The following is a 22,713-nucleotide window of genomic DNA, read 5'->3' as shown; positions in this document are numbered from 1 at the left end:
AAATTAGAAAAATTGGATATTCATGTTAGCCAAGTTAAATGCTAATTAAGAACTCTTTTGTTGTTGTTGTTTGCTTGTTTCTTTTTATTGGTCTGCTAGTATAATCTTTCCTTGAGGTTCGTAAGTTAGGAAAGCGTCTTACTACTTTTGAATTTTATCACAATTTGAAAAAAGATAACAATGAGCATGCTGTCCATTACAACATATTTGAATTCCAAAATACAGAAACTACATCCTGGAGGAAGCTTTCCAAGCTTCCATTTAGTGGTACTTATAAAAGTATAGGGCACCCTCCCCCACCCCCAAAAAAATAAAAGTGTTCAGTCAAGAATGATGTAGGTAAAGCCTAATGAAAGACCAGGAGAGTGTGAAAATTAAGCAGAAATAATAGATGCACCAGGGTTATTAACTGTTATCTGGAAAGGAATGACCATTGGTTTCATGTTTTAGTTTTATAAATCTGATTATCTTGAGATAATTCATCTGGCAGTTTAAATACAAGAAAAAAAGAAAAAGGTGGAAAATCTGGATATAGTTCTTATTTCAGCTAGGACCTTACATGGCTAAAAGTAAAATAAAGCCAGATATTAGTTGGCTTCTATAAACAATTTTCTATTTTGTTCTTTTAATATGACAAAAAGCCAGATATTAGTTGGCTTCTATAAACAATTTTCTGTTTTGTTCTTTTAATAAGGCTAGAAGTAAGTAAATTGCTGCCATTGATTCCTGGATTACTAACATCTGTGCCAGAATTTTCTTATCTTTCTGTTTTGGTAGAAGAAGGCTACTGTAGCTGTAAGGACAGAGTGGAGGGACAAGCTCCATCAGCTGTACCTGTCCTTTCCCAGAATTCCTTTCTCCATCTTTTGCTTTCCTCTCATTGGTCAGAAATGTGTTCACACCAAGATGTAGAGAGACTGGGGAAGTTATTTAGCTTTTTAAAAATTACTAAATTAGAAGGTGGTAGGGAGTAGGTGATTGGTAATGACTGTTGGTTTAGTCAACCAGGGACTTGGACACAGTGTGGTGGGGTGAGAGATCAACTAAACTACAACAGGCAAACAAATGATAACTGGTTTCAGGATTATGTACAGTGCTTTTATAAGAATATATTACTTTACCAATTAGCATGAAATCGGGAATAATCAAATATTAAACATGTTCAGAGAAGTATTAAATAAATAACTCTTACCATTGTAAATATCTTTCATTACAGATATTTAAAATTGTGCTTTTAAGTTTAAAAATAGATAGGAAGTTCAGAAACTGTTGATGTAAATATGTGCTTTTAAGGGTTTATTTAAGATAAACAGTATGTAAATAATTATTGAAGAAAACTATTCATTTGGTTATTTATTTATTTAACAATTATTTAATACTTCTTTTCATGAGACAATAACTTTGCCTTCAAAGAAATATAAAGACATCTGTGACAACTCCACCACTTTAAAGGACTTATATTTGTACTTTAAAAAAATAGAAACACCATTATTTTACCATTTAGCAGTGAATATGTAAATATAGTTATTTCTCTCTCTAAAGTTATTTGAAATTTAAACATAATTCATGAAAATAAAACCCTTAAAATGACAACTTCATTCTAGAACTTTTAGTTGAGCTAAATTAAACTAGAAATCAGCAGATGCCATGAGATATGTTAGAGGTAAATTATATAGATTTTCAAAAAGTTTTGCCCTCAAAGGGATAGATTGTACCTAAATAAAAAGAGGAAAGGATTAATAAGAGGCAAGTATTTGATTATATGTTTATACATTTTGGGCTAGCTTTAATAGATGTAGCATGTGGAAGAAAACAGAAAGATAAAATTGCCCTTTACCAAAATAGGAGAACTTAGAGAGGAGCAGAAAATACTTTTGGGGAAGAGAGGGAGTGTTAGAATTAAAGATTATTTAGAATTAATAAAGATGATATATACTAGTAAATATCTGAGTAGAGACATCAAGAAGGCACCTGAATATGAATTCAGAAGACAGGTCTGGACAGAAGCTACATATCTGCTTATCGTTACATAAAGAGTTGGGTGATGTCATATCTAGAGTGAAAATGTAAGTAGAGGAGATAAATGCAATGATCAAGTCCTGGCAACTCCTAGCTTTAAAGGTCAGGGAGATTAGGAGAAAGCTGCAAAAAGGACTGTAAAGGACTGAGCAGGTAGAGGAGAAACTTGCAGGGAGTGCTCTGATGGAACGTCTAAGGAAGACACTGTTTTGAGAAAGGGAAAGTAGTCACTCTTATGAAATGTTACTACCTGATTGGTTAAGATTATGTCTAAGATGCCCTGGCTGGGTGGCTCAAGTTGGCTGGAGCATCGTCCTGAGCACCAAAAGATTACAGGTTCCATTCCTGGTTAGGGCACATACCTGGGTTTCCAGTTTGATCCATGGCTGGGGGATGTAGACAACTAATAAATCTCTCTCTCTCTCTCTCTCTCTCTCTCTCTCTCTCAAAAGAAATCAATGAAAGCATATCCTCTGGTGAGGATTAAAAAACAAAATATTATGTCTAAGAAATGACTGTTAAATTGACAGACAATAAGGAAACCACTGGTGACTTTGACAAGAGCTGGTGTGGTGGAGAAACAGAGATTAAAAATGTAATAGGAGTTAATTCAAGAATCAAGAGAGTGGAAGTGAAGTGAGCAATTACAGACAACTATTAGAAGATAAATGCAAAGGACATATTTTGCTATTTTCACAACTGTTCCAAATACCAAAATATCTCATCAAGTAGAGTAATTGCATTTTCTTAAACAAATTATTACCCAAAATATCCCATTTGCTATTTGATTTATTTAGTGATAATTATTGAGAATCTTAGAGAATGTTATTAAGAGGTATAGAGCAATAAAAAGTTGGAAATAATGGTCACTAACCTCGTGGTGTTTATAATTTACCTGGAAATAAAGAACTCACGGAGAATAATTGCAAATAACTAAATCAACATTAGTCTGAGAGTATATAAGAGAGACCCAGAGTGCTAGGGAGAGATATTCGTGTAATATGATAGCAAAGTGTAATGAATTGGGTCTCAGCGATGGCAATAAAATTGAGGCTGTTTATTAGCCTTTAGTAGTTTATTTCTGGAATATAAGGTTGTTCCTATGAAAACTACTAAATCATAAAAAAATCAAATAAAAAGGGAAACAGCCTTTTATAGAATAGATATGTTTATCTTTTTAAATTAAAGGACTTTCTTTATAAATTTTAGTATTTAATGCCAAACTTTACATTCTCCAAAAAAGGGGCTGCCATGAGGGCTCAAAATGAACAGAAATCCATGTTGGTTTACTAAGGCATCTGGCTCCAGCATGTGCTGCCTGAGGTGACGAGCAGCTCCACGTACAACAGTATGAACAGTATGAATGTATTGAATATGTATTTTAGCAGTATGTTATGCTTGCAAATGATTGCTCTCAAAAGGTCAGTAAGGGTAAGAACAAAAACAGATTGAAGCAACAGAATGCACCTTAATGAGAGAAATCAAACCACATACAATAACAGGGTATCCAGAAAACAAAAGGTAAAGCTGGGGAAGGAAATAAAGAAAAAAACAAAAAACAAAAAAAAAACCCTTGAACTATACTTTTTCTCTTTTGCTTTTTTAGCATTGGGGGTGGGGTGGGGGGATTGGGGGAAAATTCAAAGGGAATGACATTGTTATCTGTAGCTCTCTTTATTAAAAATGTGGTGCTACTAAGAAAATAAGCACAGAAGTTTCAAAATTATAGGAGAAACAAGTGGACACAGACATTTAAAAGTAGATAAAACCTATAATGATATAGCCATATATCCTTCAGTGCCTCTAATTTACATATTCAAAATAACTAAAAACCTCTCCCTTCAAAGTGTTGTCTTTCTTCTGATTCCCCTATGTCCATTGTTGCCCTTAAAAAAAAAAAGAAAAGAAAAGAAAAGGCAGGCATTTTGACAGCAAGAGGGGTTAATTTGGGAATAGTAAAAGAATAGCAATTTGAGACCAAAAAAAAAGGCAAGTCTGGAGAACAGAGAGAGGTTTGCTTTTACAGGGGAAAAGAGGAAGCTGGGAGATTTGGAAAAGTGAGGGTGGTAACGGCTTCTCATTGGCTGAGTGTGGCAGTTTCTCATTGGCTGGGCTATAAATCCCACCACAAGCCTGAGGCATCCAAATAAAGAGGCTCAGGTAGTGATTGGCAAAGGTTTTTTGCCTGGCAAGGAGAAATTGTTCTGCTGTGTAAGTCTTCCTGTTTGGGATTTGGATGGCAGTGTGTGAGAGCACCATCTTCAGGGCTTCCCAACTCCAGTTTAAATGAGGTTTTCTTTATCTATACTAATAAAAGGGTAATATGCTCATTAGACCTGGAGATCTTCTGGACATCCTTCCGGACAAAGCTATGGTGGTGGGCCAAGTCAGAGTAGTTAGGGGTGATCAGGCAAAGAGGGGGGCAGTTGGGGGTGAGCGGGCTGGTGGGGGGGGCAGTTGGGGGTGAGCAGGCTGGCAGGCAGGGTGTTTAGGGGCAATCAGGCAGGCAGGCAGGTGAGCAGTTAGGAGTCAGCGGTCCCAGATTGGAGAGGGTGCAGGCCGGGCTGCGGGACACTCCCCCCCCCACTGTGCACAAATTTCATGCACCAGGCCACGAGTTTGTTTATAACAGCGTGAATGAATTGCCTCATTAGCCTTCCACTCACCCAGGCATCTGGAGGGGTTCAGCCATCTTTGATGACTCTTTTATATCTCCTCACCTTGAGTTTATACTTTAAAAAAATCATTTCTGTTATTGTAATGCTTTTCTGCCTCATCCCCTATACTTCCCAAGTCATTGGCACTGATGAGGACTATTAAAATAGTCAGCTAACTAGTCTTCTTAAAAATATCTTCGTTCCCTGGCTTCTCTTTGCAACTTGCTACCAGAATAATATTTCTCATATAAGCTTATAATCATATTTTAATGGAAGCAGTAGTCTTTAGAGCTAAAGCTGCCAAGATTCAAGTCTTGCCCATCCACATAGAATGCTTGTGACCTTGGGCAAGATGTATGTAACCCACCACAGATTCATCATACGTAATTAATTATGTTGGAAGAATTATTTGGCATCACATACATAAAACCCCTAGTAAAAGTAGCTTCATTCTTTAATCTTGCAAGAAATGTTCAGTGAGCCTGCATGGATATCTAAAATCCTGGCATCTGCTCCCACAGTTGTACCTGCCTCTGAAACTCTTCTGCCATCACACTTCCTCCAAATCTTAAGAATTCTTAAAGGCTATCCGCTCCTCAGTGACCACTTGGAGGTCCTCTCAGAAGGAAAGGAGCCTCGATCAGCAGGGCAAAATAAGTAGAAAACTTATCTGGTGAAAAGAATGATACTTCTAAAGAATGACATTTCCTTAACAATTTGGTGAAAGCATTTTATTTAAAAAATGTTTTTATTCTAAGGCGAGGATTGGGGTGTATAAAAAGTATACTAAACTGAAATGGAATTTTTGGACTGGAACCCGATTCTTTGTCCGCTGGAGTCAAAGAATGAATCCACAGACAGAGGGTAGTATAGCAAAGGTGGAGATTTATTGAAGAACAAGTAAAGACTTCCATGTGGGGAGAGGGAAAGAGTCCCACAGAATGGACTCCCACATGAGAAGGGGGAAAGGGTCCCACAGACTTCCTGTTAACATGGTTTATAAAGGCTGCAGTTCCTATGTCTTGATATCCCCTCTGATTGGTTAATATCCCCTTTTGAATTGGTTACTTTCGTGATTCCTGAGGCCCTCCTCCCTCATAGTCCTTCCATTCCTTCTGGGCTTTCCTCTTTCTTTATTTGGTAAATATAGACCTAGTTTGGCTACTTCCAGCTCCCTTGTCTTATGGAAATGTATCTGCACCTGGCTTCCTTGTGTTATGGAGATGTACCTTCTCCCAGTCTGTAGCCCTGTGTTTTTCCATGGACCCCAATTCTAAAAATTCCCTAAGCCTGCCTATATTCTCCTAAAGTTCCTGTTTCAAAACTATTCAAAGATATTTATATACAGAATTGCATATAAAGAGAAATCAAACTATTACTTTAAAAATTAGGTTGTAAATTCTCAGAAAATGAGACTGCTTACATCTGTATTATGTAATTTATTGTGCGCAGTAAACATTGCACAAATGTGTGGCTTAATGCTTTGGTAGATATAGAGAGATGCCTTTTGCAATAGGATATAATCTCAGTTGATAACACAGGTATCTGAAATTACAGTCCTTAGAATGAATGACAATTTTGAGGTTAAAGAAAATTTAGCATATGAGAACAAAGAATGGTGTCTGCAATGATTTAACCTCCTCCACTTTTTTCATAAAGCAGAGTTTATGAAAATATATTTACTGCTTTATGTGAAGCTAATAAATTCCAGAACATATTGAACCATTTTGGTAGGCAATGCAACTGAAATTAAGAGCTTTATCCTCAATTTTTTAATCTTTTGTCATATTGCTTCAGATTACCATGTCTTTGTAATGAGTACATAATAGGATGGAGTAGTACTTGTAGATAATGTATTTTTAATTAAAAGTTTACAATGTTTTGTTTGTGGTATTAAACATATTTATGTATTTGAACTATGTAGACAATGATAAAACTGCTCTACTAATTTAAACATTTATGATGCTGTTTAATAGATTTAAACCATGAACAAAATCTGAGCACCAAAAATTGATCTGAGCTCAAAGACCTTTTATTTTATTTTATGTTTTTACCATATAAAATTATGTAAAAATAGTTGAATTTCACCAGTAAAAGGACCTTTAAAAGAAAAGTTCTTTCTGGTCAGATTCCGATTCACTGTTTTATTTATACAAATTCAGTTATTTTTCAATTACACATCAATTAACCTGGAAAAAATTCAGAGGTGTAAAATTCATAGGTGAGTTATAGATATTCTCAGGATGGTGTCTTTAACCATAGAATGATTGCTTCACAAATCAAATGTACAAGTTGTATACTTTCCTATGACTTATAAACAAACAAACAAAAAAAACATGGATATGTGTAAATATTGCCTATAAAGAGAAGGAAGAAATTACTGTGAAACTGTTAGAAATTTTTCTCAGTTATTAATCCTAGACTAGAAATAAAGAATCCAGATGATGTTACATATTGATGATAATATTTCCACTGAAATGCTTTGAAACTCTGTATTAAATATGTAACATTTACATATTGAAATATTATTGAAAAAAATTTATTTTAACACATGAAGGAAAATCACGAAACATTCAAATTTGCTTAGGAAGAGGGAGAGCATGCTGAAAGTCATATGTTTCAGCACTCCTGGTCATATTTAAGACCTAACAGAGGAATCTCAAATTATAATCAAAGCATAGAGACATACAAATACTGTAACTGTCAACTGAGGCCTACATCAGATTCTGACCCAGATCACATTTATTTCCTCAAAAGGAAAATATGTGTCATATTTATAGAGCAGGTGGAATTCTGGGTCAGAATAAGCACAATTTGTAGGAGGGAAAAAAATCCTGTTAATGCGGCTCTCCTTGCCCTAGGCAGTAACCCTTAAAATGTCTTCTGTGGAATTTCAGTGTTTCCTAGTGCTTCAAGGCCTCCTGTTTCAATCCTAGCTGCTCTGGGGAAGACTGAACAGAGTAGCAGCTCAGAGGCACTGTCAGTAGGATAACAGACACTGCTTGTCCTTGCCTTTCTTAAAGGAAATGCAATTTTGAAAGCCCCCCTCCCCCAAAACACCCTCTTAATTGAGAAAACAAATGAAATGAATCTAAGTAAAGAATAATGTCACTTACAAACTCCAATAAGGGCATAAAGTATTTATTAAATTTAAAACACACTGAACATAGCAATGCAGATGAAACAAAAATCTGATGAAAATCACAGTAGTAAGATGTAAGTAAATATAAAATCAAAGAGTTTATTAGAACCCCTAAATAAACACATGTGCATTTTTATTCTCTACTATCAAATACAGGTATTGAAGAAAAATCTGATGAATCGTATTTAGCTACTTTAAAAAACAATTCGATTGCATCATATGTAGAAAGAGAGACAACATGACATAACTAAAAAAATTAAGGGACTTGATATTCTAAGATGTAAAATGTTAGCATTATCATTTATGTTTGAACTTATCTAGGTATATTAACTATTGAGAGTCTATTTCTTATTAAGTATGGAGGTTATAAGGTCTATTTTACATATTATTGTAAAAGTAGATAATGCTTGTAAAAAGAAATATTCAAGAAAAATATACAAGTATTATTAGAATGGAAAGTTTATATTTAATCTATTTAAATTATTTGAATTTAAGGGTAGTGTATAGGACAAAATAAATCTCTGGTTTAGCTCTATGGAAGTGAATGTTTTCTATATCTGGAGAGAAAGTCTTTGACATTTTCATTTCTATTAGATTACTTCCCATTGAAAATGAAGTGAATTGTTAGTGACACTACATGTTTTATAAAACCCATCAGTTCCTTGACTTTGATGTCAGTCAAATCTTATGTTTCTCCTATATAAACTTGCTATTTTTAAACTGCTTACATAGTTAATACACTATTGAAAATGTTATTTTCAGAGTTGTGTTTTCTATCTCAGTTGACAAGTGATTGTAAGAATTTTCTTTAAATAAAGAAGCAACACATTTTTTATCAACTATATGTTTTCTGATAGCAAGAGCAAATTAAGAAACATGGAGTACATTGCTGAAAATACATTTAACCTCTGGTTTATGCTAGACTCATGCTTTTGTCTGATGGCCACTATTAATTTGTCAGAAGGAAGCTAAAGTATAGGATCATAGCAATGTTACCTAATTATATCTTTTAAAAATATATATAAGATTACAGAGAATCATCTTTCTGACCTTAATTTATGAACCATTCATGCACACACACACACACACACACACACACACACACTGTATAAAGACTTGTTAGCTTGAGGTCTCTTTCTCTAAATTGGTCTAACAATTGAATGGATAAACATTTGTTGCTCACATATATAAGAGGAAATACTTTCAGAAATATAGTTTAGTTGGCAATTGCCAGCATTAGTCCTAGGGGGATGTCCAGGTTGAGGGCTCAGTCCCCAGTAGGGGGTATATGGGAGGCAGCCAATCAGTGATTCTCTCTCATCATTGATGTTCCTAATCTCTCTCTCCTTCTCCCTTCCACTCTGAAAAATATATTTAAAATCAATAAAAATATATTTAAAAAATTAAATAACCAAATAAACATTCAAGAAAGAAAAGAAAACAAAGTCAGTATTATAAAAATAAACTTTTAAACCAAGCATGTCAAACTCAAAGGCTAACACAGGCCAAATAAGCGAGGCATGTGGCCCACTGGCCGCGAGTTTGACATGCTTGGTTTAGACAGTGATTTATTTTTTTTGTGTTTTTTTTCAATTTAGTAAACTTTCATTTCAAAAATAAAATAAATACATTGTAGAAAATTCTCACAAGTAAATACACAAAAATAAGAGCACCATAGTAGTTGTCTCTACTATTCAGAGACAACTACTGATTAGTGTCTTATTGTATATTATTCCAGATATTTTTATATGCATCTATGCACACACACACACACACACACACACACACATGCACACACACAGTCTCAATTTTTCCCTACTTGTAATCCTACTGTTTTGTAACCCAATATTTCCAATTTCTGGTCCATACTTAGTGATCCTTCTTAACACACACAGAAAAAAATAAATACCAAATAGATAATTTCTTATCATTTACAGTGATATTGACATATATTTTTTACAAATACATATCACTTATTCTTTGCAAAATAAACATGATGAGTTTAGAGTTTAGTGCAAGTTTAGAATTAACAAAATGTTGGGCACTATTCTAAATCATACTTAAATCCTTTGCAATTAAAAATTGGGCTGAGGAAACAAAAATACACCCTTTTGTAGAATAGTGGCTTTTCAGGGATATGTTGAACATTTGAACTAAAAATTATGCCTTGAGTTGAAAATTTAAAATATTTTCTGAAATGCAGAAATACATAGATACTATTGTATTCTAGAACAAGAAGTTAAAACCACAAATATTACTTTTAAAGAAATATTTTTAAATTAATTTTTAATATTTTATCTTAAAAAAAACAATAAAAATCCACTTTAAAACTACATCTTTCCGACAAGCGTGGCTCAGTAGTTGAGCATTGACCTATGAACCAGGAGGTCACTGTTCAATTCCCAATCAGGGCACATGCCCAGGTTACAGGCTCCATCCCCAGTGTGGGTCATGCAGGAGGAGGCTAATCAATAATTCTCTTTCATCATTGATATTTCTATCTCTCTATCTCTCTCCCTTCTTCTCTGAAATCAATAAAAATATATTTCAAAACAAAACTACATCTTAGCCAACAATGTTAAGAATAAAAATCTCTACTCAGTCTCTTTCTAATCCCTCTTTGGTTCTATTAACACCTTTTTATGTAATACCTAATTTGTAAACCTGTTTTATGGCCAAATGATGCTTAGGCACACGTTTGATAATAATATGTACTCCTGTCATCATAACTCTGATTCAATCTTTATCTTTCTCCTGTCAACAGAGTTGCCTTTGCCAGAGTTTGAAATAGCACTTCTGCCAATACATCTCTTAGTGGTATCCTCATATTTTGGAGGAGTGGGGTTCAACAAGGGGTGATTTGTGTAGACATTTGACAATGTCTAGAGATAGTGTCATGGCTGGAAGATAGAGGTGCTACTGACACCTAGTGGGTGGAGGCCAAGGATGCTCCTAACCATCCTAAAAAGCACAAGCCAGTCACCCACAACAAATATAATATCAAGCCCAAAATGCCAAATGTGCCACTGTTGAGAAAGCCTATTTTAGAGAAAATGTTGAAAATAATATTACCTAATACCACAATCTAATTAAGATGTGTTTTCCATTCACTTATAGATAAAAGTTACATTAAAATAATTTAAAATGCTCATATATTAACATTTTGGCCTTAGTTCTTCATTGTCACCACATTTTATATTATTTTTTTATGAAATTGCATGTGTGGCTGCTCATATCCCAAGATTAATTGTATGTGCATGAATTATTACTTGAAAAAACAACTACCTATTTAACCATGAAAGTTTTGCTATAGCTCTAAAGCATTTTTATTTTTATTACATCTAACTGACTAGATTTGTGATATGTGGATATGTACAATGGCTCTTTGCTCTTCCTCTGTCTTTTCTCTCTTCATATTTTTTTTTCCATTCTGGTTGGCAGAACTCCTCTAATTGCAGCCGGAGTCATTGGAGGGCTCTTTATCCTGGTCATCATGGGTCTAACGTTCGCAGTTTATGCGAGAAGAAAGAGCATCAAGAAGAAAAGAGCCTTGAGAAGATTCCTGGAAACAGAGGTGACCTGTTTATTTCTTCTCTTCATGTGTTTAGGGATTTTCATTAGGTTTGGAGGTTTTATAAGATACTCAATTTTTAATCCAAGTGAAAATTTTGTTCAGAGGGCTTATATTTTATTGTAGGTTATATAAAATTGATGAAAAAATCAGAGTATATAGTAAAAGTAATCAAGGCATGTTCATGGCTTAAAGAGGATCAAAAGCAGAGGTCAAGGAAATTACCTTATTGAGGAAAAGACAGATGTTTCTTTGGGGGAGGGGTCCCATTATCATGCTCGAGTATATCTAGAAATTATCTGGATAGAGGATATCTCAGTAGCAGATCTAGAAAAATGTTAGGGATAGTTTTTTTCTGGTTCAAAATAAAGCCAGACAGGCAAGCAGTTTATGCTTTAATTGGGGTCATTATTCCAGCAGTGAAAGGCTGAGCTTACAGGATAAAGCTTAGTGTTGTAATCACACAGACCTTACCACACAATTTATGAGATGCATTTAATATTGTGCATGTTAGTTACTGTGAATATGTAAATTACCATATATTATTATAATTTCTTTTCTATTGCTATGAGTTCCCTAGCATGAAAGCTGATAGCTTTCACTGTACTGGTTATAGGGAAAAAACAATTACAGAAGAATATGTATTACCAGATTCTTCGTAACTGGAATACTATCGCTTCCTCCTGATACACACACTCCTGCCAGGCTGAGCTATTCAGAGCTAATCTGTTCTGAGACATAGCCTACCTTGGGTTTTGTTTCGTTTTCTAATTGGCAGTATGACAGTCTTGATTTTTCCTCCTAACAATAACAGAAATGGAAATATTCAATCATTCATAAATTTTGCACAGATAATGAATTAAATTTTAGCTTTTTTCTCAAGAAATCATAATTAGATAGAAGAAGTTACTTTATAGTTACATATATTAAAAATGCTTCCTAAGGATTAGAGTTATTTAAAATTAGAATGGGCTGTCCCATCAATAGATATGAGTAAACTTTCAAAAGGTAGTTAGTTGTATACATGGGACAACATAGTAGTGATTTCTAGTTGAGTTGGATGTTTACAGAGCAACTTGGTTTCACGCTCACACATGTGATGAAACAGTGCATGTGCTGTGTATATTTTCAGCTTAGGTAGGATGCTGGAGGCAGATAGAATCTCCCTCATGTTTAGCTTGGGGCAGTCAGCGAGAGAATTCTGGAAAGTGAATAAATAATATTTGGAGAGGAATTGAAGGCTTGGGACAGCCGTGGACATTTAGGTGATGGAATATATAGAAGAAAAATTATGTCTCTTAACCAGGTACAGAAAAACTCATTGTTATGAAAAGAGTTGTTTTGTTTTGTTAGTATGGTGCTTTCTAAGAATGTCCTTCAAATTGGGATTTTATTACCAAATAAACTTATACTGATTGGTTCCAAAAGAAAATTCTATTTATGCAGAAAGTTATCTACAAATTCTATTTATGTAGAAAGTTATGTAGGACTAAATTAGATAACTGTTGAATTCATTCCTATCTTTCTCTCAGTATAAGTAAATAGCTATGATTTTTTACCATCTAAATAGAAGAGGGATTTTTTAAAAATATATTTTTGTTGACTTCAGAGAGGAAGAGAAAGAGAGAGGAGAGAGAGAGGGAGAGAGAGAGAGAGAGAGAGAGAGAGAGAGAGAGAGAAACATCAATGATGAAAGAGAATCATTGATTGGCTGCTCCTACACACCCTACACTAGGGATCAAGCCTGCAACCTGGATATGTGCCCTGATTGGGACTTGAACCATGACCCCCTGGTTCATAGGTCAATGCTCAACCACTGAGCCATGCTGGTTGGGCAATAGAAGAGAAATTTTTAAGAGGATTGACTTAAATCCTTAATATTGAAGCTGGAAATTTGACTCACCGGTGAACAGTTTATTAAAGCATGGGATATTAGAATGTATTTCAAGTTGCCATACTTTTCCAAAACTTTTGCTTCAGATTTTTGTCTTTCTTCTGTTACAAAATAAAAGTAGGAAATGTATATTTTTCCAACACATACTTACTGAGATGCACTGTGAGCTTGACACTTTGATAGATGCTGTAATGTATTAATGACAGCTGATCCTACCCCTGGAAGAGTGACAGATTCAGTGCCTACATATGACAGGCAATGTTCCAAAGTTTTCACTCTATATTATATACCATTGCCTTCTTTAGCAATCTTCTAAGGTAATTATTTGTTTACCTGTTTCACTGATGTGGAATGAGGGGGCAAGAAGGGTAAGTTGCTTTCTAAGCCTGTGAATGGTAGCCCTGGTATACAAACCTATGACTGTAAATGTAATTCTTTTTCCACTATTTTGGCTCACAAAATGAAACTATCCTTTATTTAAAGGTATAATACTCAAATTCCTGGGAGGGAAAAACAACATGTTTTAAGACAATTTTAAATGATACCCCAGGAAATTGTAAGAGACTAAACATCTCAGGTAGAATTGTGAAGCTTTCAAAATATGAAATGATTGCATTGTCTATGCCACAGCACAGATACAATATATATATTTAAATAAAGCTAACCTGAAGTAGGAAATCTAGTCTCTAATCTTGCAGATGATTTTATTTGACTTTTGTACAGGGTTTTTAAAAATAATTCATAAAACTTACTCATTGTGTGTTTATCAAAATGTACTAACCAAATGCTACACAACAGAGGCGAATTCAAATCAAGGAGACTCTCTTCAGGAGACCCCTTTTTTCAGATTTAACAAAGAATTTTGTGATTTGTTTCCAAGATTTCTTTTATGTGACTTAAATGCAGTTATGTGTTTTAACAATGTAAATTTGAAGATGAAATAAAAGTGTATTAGTTGTCAGACTGTTAGAAAACAACCTAAGTTTATTGATAATTTGTATCATCTTCTTCCCAAAATTCTTGCCATGGCTAAGCTTACCTCCATTCAACACTCTGTGCAGCTAAATTCAGTGAACCATGATGTTCACAGAAGCATAATAATAACCACACTGGAGGGCCACGGTGCACTTACCCCTATAAACAGACATCTTGTAATATGGTGCTGGTTTTCAAGATAATTTGAGTAGGAGTAGCCTTTAATTACTCCCTTATGCTGATAAAGTACAAGCTATTTGTCTGTGTTTAAAATTTAGCTCCTTTATTTAACTTAATAAAACAGCAACTTCTATTTCACTTGCCTTTTCCTTAAGCATAATTAAACATCTAAAATTTGAACATAGGATATAGACGTTGTGGTGCCAGGGTCTCTTCATTGTCTACATTTTTTTTTTCTCACATAAGCAAGACATTGGCACACATTCACATACCTTTCCCCTTGCTTATTCACCCTCTCTGACTGAATGGCACCTAAACTATGACATCTAACAGTACCAGCCTAAGTTTACCTCCTTCAGCCACACCCAGTCCACATCATGCTCTCGTGGTCCCCACCCTTCAGACCTGTTCCACTCCCTGTGGTACCCTCCTTCTCCTTGATCCTGTGTCTAAACTGTTCATGGTGGCAGTGTCCTCTTTCATGACAACATGCTTTTCATCATATCAAGAACAGTTTTAGCGTTCTTCCTTCAGGAAACCAAACCTCATGAATCTCACTCCTTGGTGTAGTTTTATTCCTTTGCATTTCCTAGCATTCACTCATGATCTAGAATAGATTCACAGCATTTTATAATTTTTTGATCTAGAACATATCTGGGTCCTGCTACTTAAAATATGTTTAGGGACCATCATCATACAGAGGAATCACTTGGAAGATCTGTAAAAAGCAAATTTCAGCCCCAACTGCAGACCTACTGAACCAGAATCTGCCATTTAGCAAGGGCTTCAGGTGATTGATATGTACATGGAAGTTTTAGAAGCACTGTCCAGGAGTATTGGCATTGTGCTAACTCATGTTTACTCTGGCTATTAAGTGCCAAGTAGGCACCATTTCATGTTTTGATCTGCCAAACCATCTTAAATGAGAAAGAAAACTTCACTAGAGTATGCAGGCATCCAAGTCTTAGCTGGAAATGCCAAAAAGAAAGGGGCTTGAAAAAGTAGAATGAAGAGCCTCTAATTAGTCTCTAAGTTTTTCTAAAAATGGGGAGATGGGAATCTCTTAGCCCGGTATAACTCCAGCTCACCAAGTCAAGGAGCATGAGCAGAGAAAGGATAGGGTCTGAAGGAATGGTGACATCCATCTTACAAAAATATTGGTTTTCAAGAAAACGTGTGCTTGTGTGTTTTTGTATGTGTGAGAATGGGAACCAGCGAGGGATAGAGAAAGAGAGAGAGGCACTGGTTGTTGGATTGGAAGTTGTAACCTGTCTCATTTATTTATTTTTAGTTGGTAGAACCCTTAACTCCAAGTGGCACAGCGCCCAATCAAGCTCAACTTCGTATTTTGAAAGAAACTGAACTCAAAAGAGTAAAAGTACTTGGTTCAGGTGCTTTTGGAACCGTGTATAAAGTAAGTAAAAAATTAATATGTACTATCAGTTATTTTAAGTTTGCCCCATACTTGTTTTAATTAATAGCCAGAGTTATTGCTCTAATCAACTTTTTTCCCTTTTAATATCCAGAGAGGAGAAGCCTTATAATATGGAGATGTTGATGCACAAATGAATTCATTAGTTTTTATTAATCAGGTTGGGAATGGGTACAAATGTGAGAGAGCAGCAAACATTGGTACAAAGCCTAAGTTTAGTTCTTTCCCTCAACACCTTGGAGCCCCTTTTGATATCATCTCCCCTCGGACAAATTTTATCCTCATCCAAAATATCCAGCTCCCAACCCCTACACAGAGCTCTACAAAATCCCAGACAGGCCAGGTATGTGTCGCAATCGCTCCCTCTTCTTTTCTTCTCTTTCATTCAAACTTCTCCCCATTTAGCTAATCTCATTAGAATCCACACAAGTGTGCTGGCTCCTTAGTAGGACAGGACTAGTACCTAAACCACTTTTTGTCTTTCTGGTAACATGTATGATTTCATAGAAAAATATCCAGTTTTGACATCCTCACCATTGTATGCAAACTAAAAAAGTGAGTATTTTTGTGAAATTCAGGTCAGACAGAAGGAGAGGGTAACATCACCCATTTTCAATAAGAGAAGCATTTCTGGAAAGGGAGAGTTCAAATGGTGGCATTTGTATGTTTACTTTTTAGCTTAATCACAAAACCAATTCAGAGTCCAGGCCCACGATTAACAGTGGTGAAATTTATTTTCGATGGTAATTAACACGAAGAAGAAATTCTGCTTGGTCAGTGCTAAATAGTTCTTGTAATATTCATTCTTCCAATTTCCGAATTTACTTTGCCAGTTTTATATATTTCTTAAAGCTACATGCAAGCCTACATTTTTATAAACATACTAGAGGTCCGGTGAACAAAATTCATGCACTCGGGTGGGGGGTCCCCCAGCCTGGCCTGTGCCCTATCAGTGTGGGAGCCCCGCAATCAATAGTCCCAAAGAGGTTGGCCCCGCCCACCCATCTTGGGCTCCTCCATGGATTGCCCCGAAGAAGTAAGCCGGATCCAGGGGTCACACCTCTAAGCCGTGTGGAGCCGGGAGGCGGGGATCCCCAGGACCCTCAGGCAGGTCTCGCCACACGGAGCTAGGAGGAGGCGGGACACCCAGGCAGGCCTCACCAGACTCCTAGGCAGGCCTCGCCTCAAGGAGGTGAGACTCCCAGGCAGGCTCCATACCTCACATGCAGCGTCAAGCCCAGCCCCACCCACCTGCATACGCCCGCTGTGCGTGCAGCCATCTTGTGACGGCATGAGGGCATCATGGTGTGACAATTACTTAGACTTTTATTATTAGTAAGGATCTGTTAAAATAGATGGGATCTTAGGAATTTTGCATTTTTAAATGTTTAATTTTTTCTATTTAAGACAAAAATTTTGAAACAAAATTTTAAAAATTAAAATATAAATCTTAATTTTCTATACTGAATGTTTCAAAAGCAATAAAATTTCTTTCTTAAAAATTGTTTTATTCTAAGGTTAAGTTTCTTAATATTTTAGTATACATGTTTTATTCAATTAAATTCAAAATTACTATTATTATTATTTTCATTTCCTTGAATTTTTATTGAATTATTGGGGAGACATTGGTTAATGAAATTATTAAATAAGCATGTAATTGAATAGAAATGATGTAGGCCTACTTGATGCCTTCTACATATCATTTCTTTGTATGTTCAAAGAAACACAATTTATCCTGTTTCTCTATTTTTATTATGGTAGAAAAAATGGACTTTCATTTATAAGACAACTCAGTTGTTAATTGTTTCCAGCAGACTATCACGCTTATATTTTTTTCAAAAATGATATGGTTTTGAAATTGAATATTATTTTAAATCATTGGTACCATATGACTCAATACTAAATATGACCTTGTGATCTCAACAGGGAAAATATTACCCATTTAGGGATTTTTAAAAAGCTTTATTAATATTTTCACTAAGAACAAATATTTGTCTATTGACCATGATGTTGTACCTTTATGAAAATTACTTGCATTGAAAGGTTATTGAACATTCCATAAGTATGTTTGAGTCATAACTGTAGTGTGTCTATCATTAACCCTATGTCTTAAATAATATGTTAATTCTTACAAGGACATACTGTTTAAACTATAAAGAATTATTTTTGACTACACAGTGCAAATTGACTTAGGCAATTATTTGGTTAATTATTTCTCCTGGTTGGATATATTCTCTGTTTAAACATAAAAGATTTGAACTGATATTATGGGTATCTTTGTCTGGTGGGACCTAGAAATTAATGACTATACTTATTTAAAAAGCATTGCAAATTAGTTAACACTGAATTCATATTTTTACTTCAAAAGTATGCTTTAGGAATATTTTAATATTGATGCAATAGCTTTATAGGTTAATCTCTCTGATGTTACCTTATTGAAAAATAGTAAGTCTGTTCTCCACCCTAGGAACCATCATTGAGAAAATGTAGCCTATGGATGATGGGCTTTTGTTTGTTCCCCCCATTTAAGCATTAATAATTTTTGAAAATTGTTATATAACAGGGAACTTGTTTTTTTGCACTTGACATACAGATTTCCCTTTTCATTCTGAAATGAATATAACCTTTATATTCACCTTCTAAAGGTTTATGTCCATTTTTTTCTTTATTATTTTGACTCTTTAATAATTCTTGTTTAGATCTCCCCTTACCTTATTACAACTTTGGGTATCACAAATACATATTTTGCATAGAAATACAATGTAGAAAAAAGTTTAATCTTTTCTTTATGACTACAACCAGCTAACTTTAAGGAAGACATGAAGTAGAGATGTTCTGTTCAGGAATCACAGACTGTTTTTTTCTTTCTTTCATTTTAATGTTAAAACTGACCTAAGATGATTCTTTCAGTTTCAGAGCTAACAAATAAAAAATTTGAGACTTTTAAAATATAACCTCATATTTCCTTATGTGTTCATTTGAGACAATATACTTTAAAAATATTCTTGTATATTGTATAAGTATACATTTACACAATTGAATACTATGCAGCTGTAAAAAGAAGCTCTTCTTACCCTTTGAGACAGATGGAGGGACCTGGAGAGTTTATGCTAAGCGAAAGAAGCCAGTCAGAGAAAGACAAATATCACATGATCTCACTCATATGTGGAATCTAATGAACAACATAAACTGACGAACAAAATAGATCCAGAGCATGGATGAATCTCAGAGGGAAGGGGAGAAGGGAGTGGGAAGAAACTATCCAAAGAACTTAGATATATAACCCATGGACACAGACAATAGTGTAGGCCTGGGAGGAGTGGTGCAGGGTGGAACTGGTCAATGGGGGAAGCAAGGGACATTTGTAATACTTTAACAATAAAAATAATTTTTTAAAAAAGCACCTACCTCAGAGTATTATGAGAAATCCAATAAATTGTGTGGTACACAAAATATCTCAATAAATATTAATTATTATAATCCTTGTCACCTGTTAAAGGATGATCAATTTTTCCTCAGCCAGCAGTCTGTCACCTGATAGTTGAATATTCTTTCAATATAATTTGAGAATGAAAAAAAAAATCTTGTGTAATACATGCATCCAACTAAGTCTTACCAAAATCATGGTCCTTAATCAAATGAGTTAGTTGTTTATGCAGAAATCCTGTTATTTAGTTTAATGTTGTACTTTACTTAAACTCTGTATACTTTTCCAATATACAAATCCTGTTCAGATATTATAATTACATTTCCATAAGAAGAAAGAACTGGCAATGGCCCAAATAAATCCTATATAATAAAAGCCTAACATGCAAATTTAGGACCGGGAGTTTGACCAGGGGGTGGGGCCAGCTGGCCAACCACCCGAGGCTCCTCTCCCCTGTGGGATAGTGCAGCCACGGCAGGCAGCTGGGGGAAGGGAGGCCTTGGCTGGCAGCCAGCAGCCAGTAGGGACCCTACCCATGCATGAGTTTTGTGCACTGGGCCTCTAGTATTTTATATTACTTCAGAGATAAAAATCCTTAATACACAGCACTATTTAATAATATAGACAAATCAATATGTGCTTAATACTCCCTAGTATTTGCCTTTGAAAACTAATTCTTAAATAATCACCTTAGAAAATTAATTTGTAAATTAAACTTCAGGAACATGAGAACATTTCTTTTTTCTTTTTCTGGTTTCAGGATTAATTAGATAATATTAAAGCTGCAAAGAACCTCCAGTATTACTTAGTCCAACCTTCTAAATTACAAATGAGACAATTGAAGTTCAAAAATTGGAACAGCCTTCTCAAAGTCTTGGAAAGTTGATGATATAATTCACATCAAATATATTATTATATCTTGTTTCAATGAGTTTTCACTATTCACCGCCTTTTTATGCACACAAATGGAATTTTATAATAGTGTAAACACCCTGGAAGCAGAACACATGTACAATTCATCTTCAGATTACAAAAGCAGACAAACAAAGTTGCTGAGTAACTTGTAACATAAAACAGGTGCTTGATAAATATTTGTTGATTACATGAAAGAATATAGAACTTGTAAATTATGTTTAAGGAATTAATAGGTTGAGTGTTAAATCAAATTTTGTTCCTAGATTGAATATTGTATATGTTTTAATAAAGATTTAATGTGAATTTTTTTTCCCTCAAAGGGTATCTGGGTACCTGAAGGAGAAACAGTGAAGATTCCTGTAGCTATTAAGATTCTTAATGAAACAACTGGTCCCAAAGCCAATGTGGAATTCATGGATGTAAGTACAGACATAGGCAATCACATTTTTGTCTATTCTTAAATACTGCTTTTAGAATTTTAAAAAAAGACTCTAAAAATGTTATAATCTTATTAAAATTAAAAGCTTGAGCTGGGAGTCACAAACTTTTGTTTAAAAGACTACAGAGAATAAATAGGCTCTTCTGCAATGTGGTCTCTGTGGCAGCTACTCGACTCTGTCTTTTTAGTAAGTATGTAGCCATAGACAGAGGAAACACAGAAGTGGATATGACTGTGTTCTAGTAAAACTTTATTTTCACAAATAATCTGAAGTACAGACTTGGCCTGCAGGCCAAACCCTGCCCGCAAGGGCCATGTGTTTAATATGACAAACTGCATTTGGGAGTAGTGATGATGATTTGAAAAATTATTGGGGCACTGGATATTATTGTTGTTATGACTTGTTTAGTTGAAAACATCAATAGAGAGTAATTAATGTAGTAACTTAGTTTGTATTGAATTTAAATTAGGAATCTACCTAAATCAAATAATTACCCATTGAAATTTACTTTTATTCAATTCAAGATCTTAAAGGTAAAAACTGTAACTATAAAATAAGAGAGTTCTGAAGAATAAAATTACTTTATAAGGTCAATCAGAACTTTAAGATATCCCCTGGCAAAACCTGTGGATTGAGCTGTTCAGCAAATTTCAGTAGGTAGGAGAGATGAAGCTATACACATAGCATGCTGTTATTTCTACCCAGTTTCTCTTATAAACTCTTTTGTAAATTTTACAGGAGCTCAGTGTGTGACCTTAGAAATTTTATCTGGGTACGATGCTAACCATCTTATGTAGAACTGCTTTTAGTTTAAATTATTATTGGTAGTAACAGGGCTGGTAATGAGCTAATACAAACCTGCTGCTCTGATCAGTTGGTGCTGTGCCTTATCAATTACTAAATATGTTAAATATCACCCCTGTTACATATCTATCAATGTTATCTGTGAACGTGGAGTTCTTGGAAAAGTAATTAGCAGAGGCCCCCATGGGAGGATAGGGTTTCATAGAAAGCTTGATGATGTAAAATAAACAGGGTTCCCCTCCAAAATCCCGCCTTGCCATGGAAAAAGCTCAATCTTGTCTTCAGCAGGGCCAGGATTAAGGCCACTATCCAGAATATCTGTTCCAAATTAAAATACAGTGCAGTCTAGTCTGCATCTGGCTAGCTTAGCTTGTGTTTCCAGCTGTAGTCCATTGTGTGTGGGGTCCTCATGGCCATGCTTAAGGCCACATGGCTCTGGAGAGAGAACAGGTGAGCACATGGTGAGTGCAGGTCACAGAGCAAAAGCGCGAGAGGGAATCAGGAGTAAGAAGACTCTTTATCTGGGTATTTTTTCCCTTCCTGGATTTTTCACCTTGTAGTGGCTCCCACCCTCCTAGCCAATGATCCTTTTATCCAGACTGGCAAGCAAGCACCTCCCCTTTGTCACTCTGACTTCACTGCGCATGTCCATCCCTTTGTTCAATCCCTCCCCACAGTGATCTGCAGGGAATGGCCTGGTGGTTCCCTGCGGAGTGTGAAGCTGTAGCTTCCTGGTGAAGCTGCCCAGATGGCCATGCTTACAATGTCTGGCCTCCCCTTTGCTTTCTTCCTATTACTAACATTAACTAGCTAATTATGATGATAACACCAAACCTATCTATCAGATGTTGAGTCTAGTAACTTAAATAATATTTCCCTCTGTAGGCCTCTAAAAGTTCTGACACTCTGCGGCTACATGTCCTGGTTCATATATTAAAATGTAAACCTGAAGCCTTGTCCAGTGATATCACAAACCAATGTGATCTTGCTGTAAATTTGTGAAGAGAATTTTCAAAGAAAGTAGAAATTAGAAAGGAAATGCCAAAGTGTAGGAACAGTGTAGGTTAATATGTAAAACTTAGAAAAAAGATCTTGCCCAGCCTAGACTGCAGCGGAAGCTGAAATTCACAAGAACGCTAATGGTCTCTGCAGGAAGCTTGTACAGCCATTTTTGTCATATTTCCATGGAAACAGACCGGCAAAAAGGGGTTAAGAGGCTACAAAATCATCATCTAAGAAAGAAGCTCTAAAACCCTC

The 22,713-nt window shown here is 35.2% G+C and overlaps 1 protein-coding gene across 5 annotated transcripts in view; it reads left to right on the top strand.

The window, feature by feature from the left end:
• The window catches only part of ERBB4 (erb-b2 receptor tyrosine kinase 4), a 916,002-nt gene that overhangs the window by 703,748 nt on the left and 189,541 nt on the right, over window positions 1–22,713 (top strand). For all 5 annotated transcript variants that reach the window (XM_005882279.2, XM_005882277.2, XM_005882280.2 and 2 more), the window contains 3 exons: window positions 11,260–11,392; window positions 15,730–15,852; window positions 20,533–20,631. In XM_005882279.2, coding sequence (XP_005882341.1) covers window positions 11,260–11,392; window positions 15,730–15,852; window positions 20,533–20,631 — 355 coding nt within the window. The remainder of the gene's footprint in view (window positions 1–11,259; window positions 11,393–15,729; window positions 15,853–20,532; window positions 20,632–22,713) is intronic.

This window comes from Myotis brandtii, unplaced genomic scaffold, assembly GCF_000412655.1.
Source record: "Myotis brandtii unplaced genomic scaffold, ASM41265v1 scaffold702, whole genome shotgun sequence".
Lineage (NCBI taxonomy): Eukaryota > Metazoa > Chordata > Mammalia > Chiroptera > Vespertilionidae > Myotis > Myotis brandtii.
The sequence above is the reverse complement of the archived record's forward strand: the minus strand, read 5'-3'. Positions and strand labels throughout refer to the sequence as shown.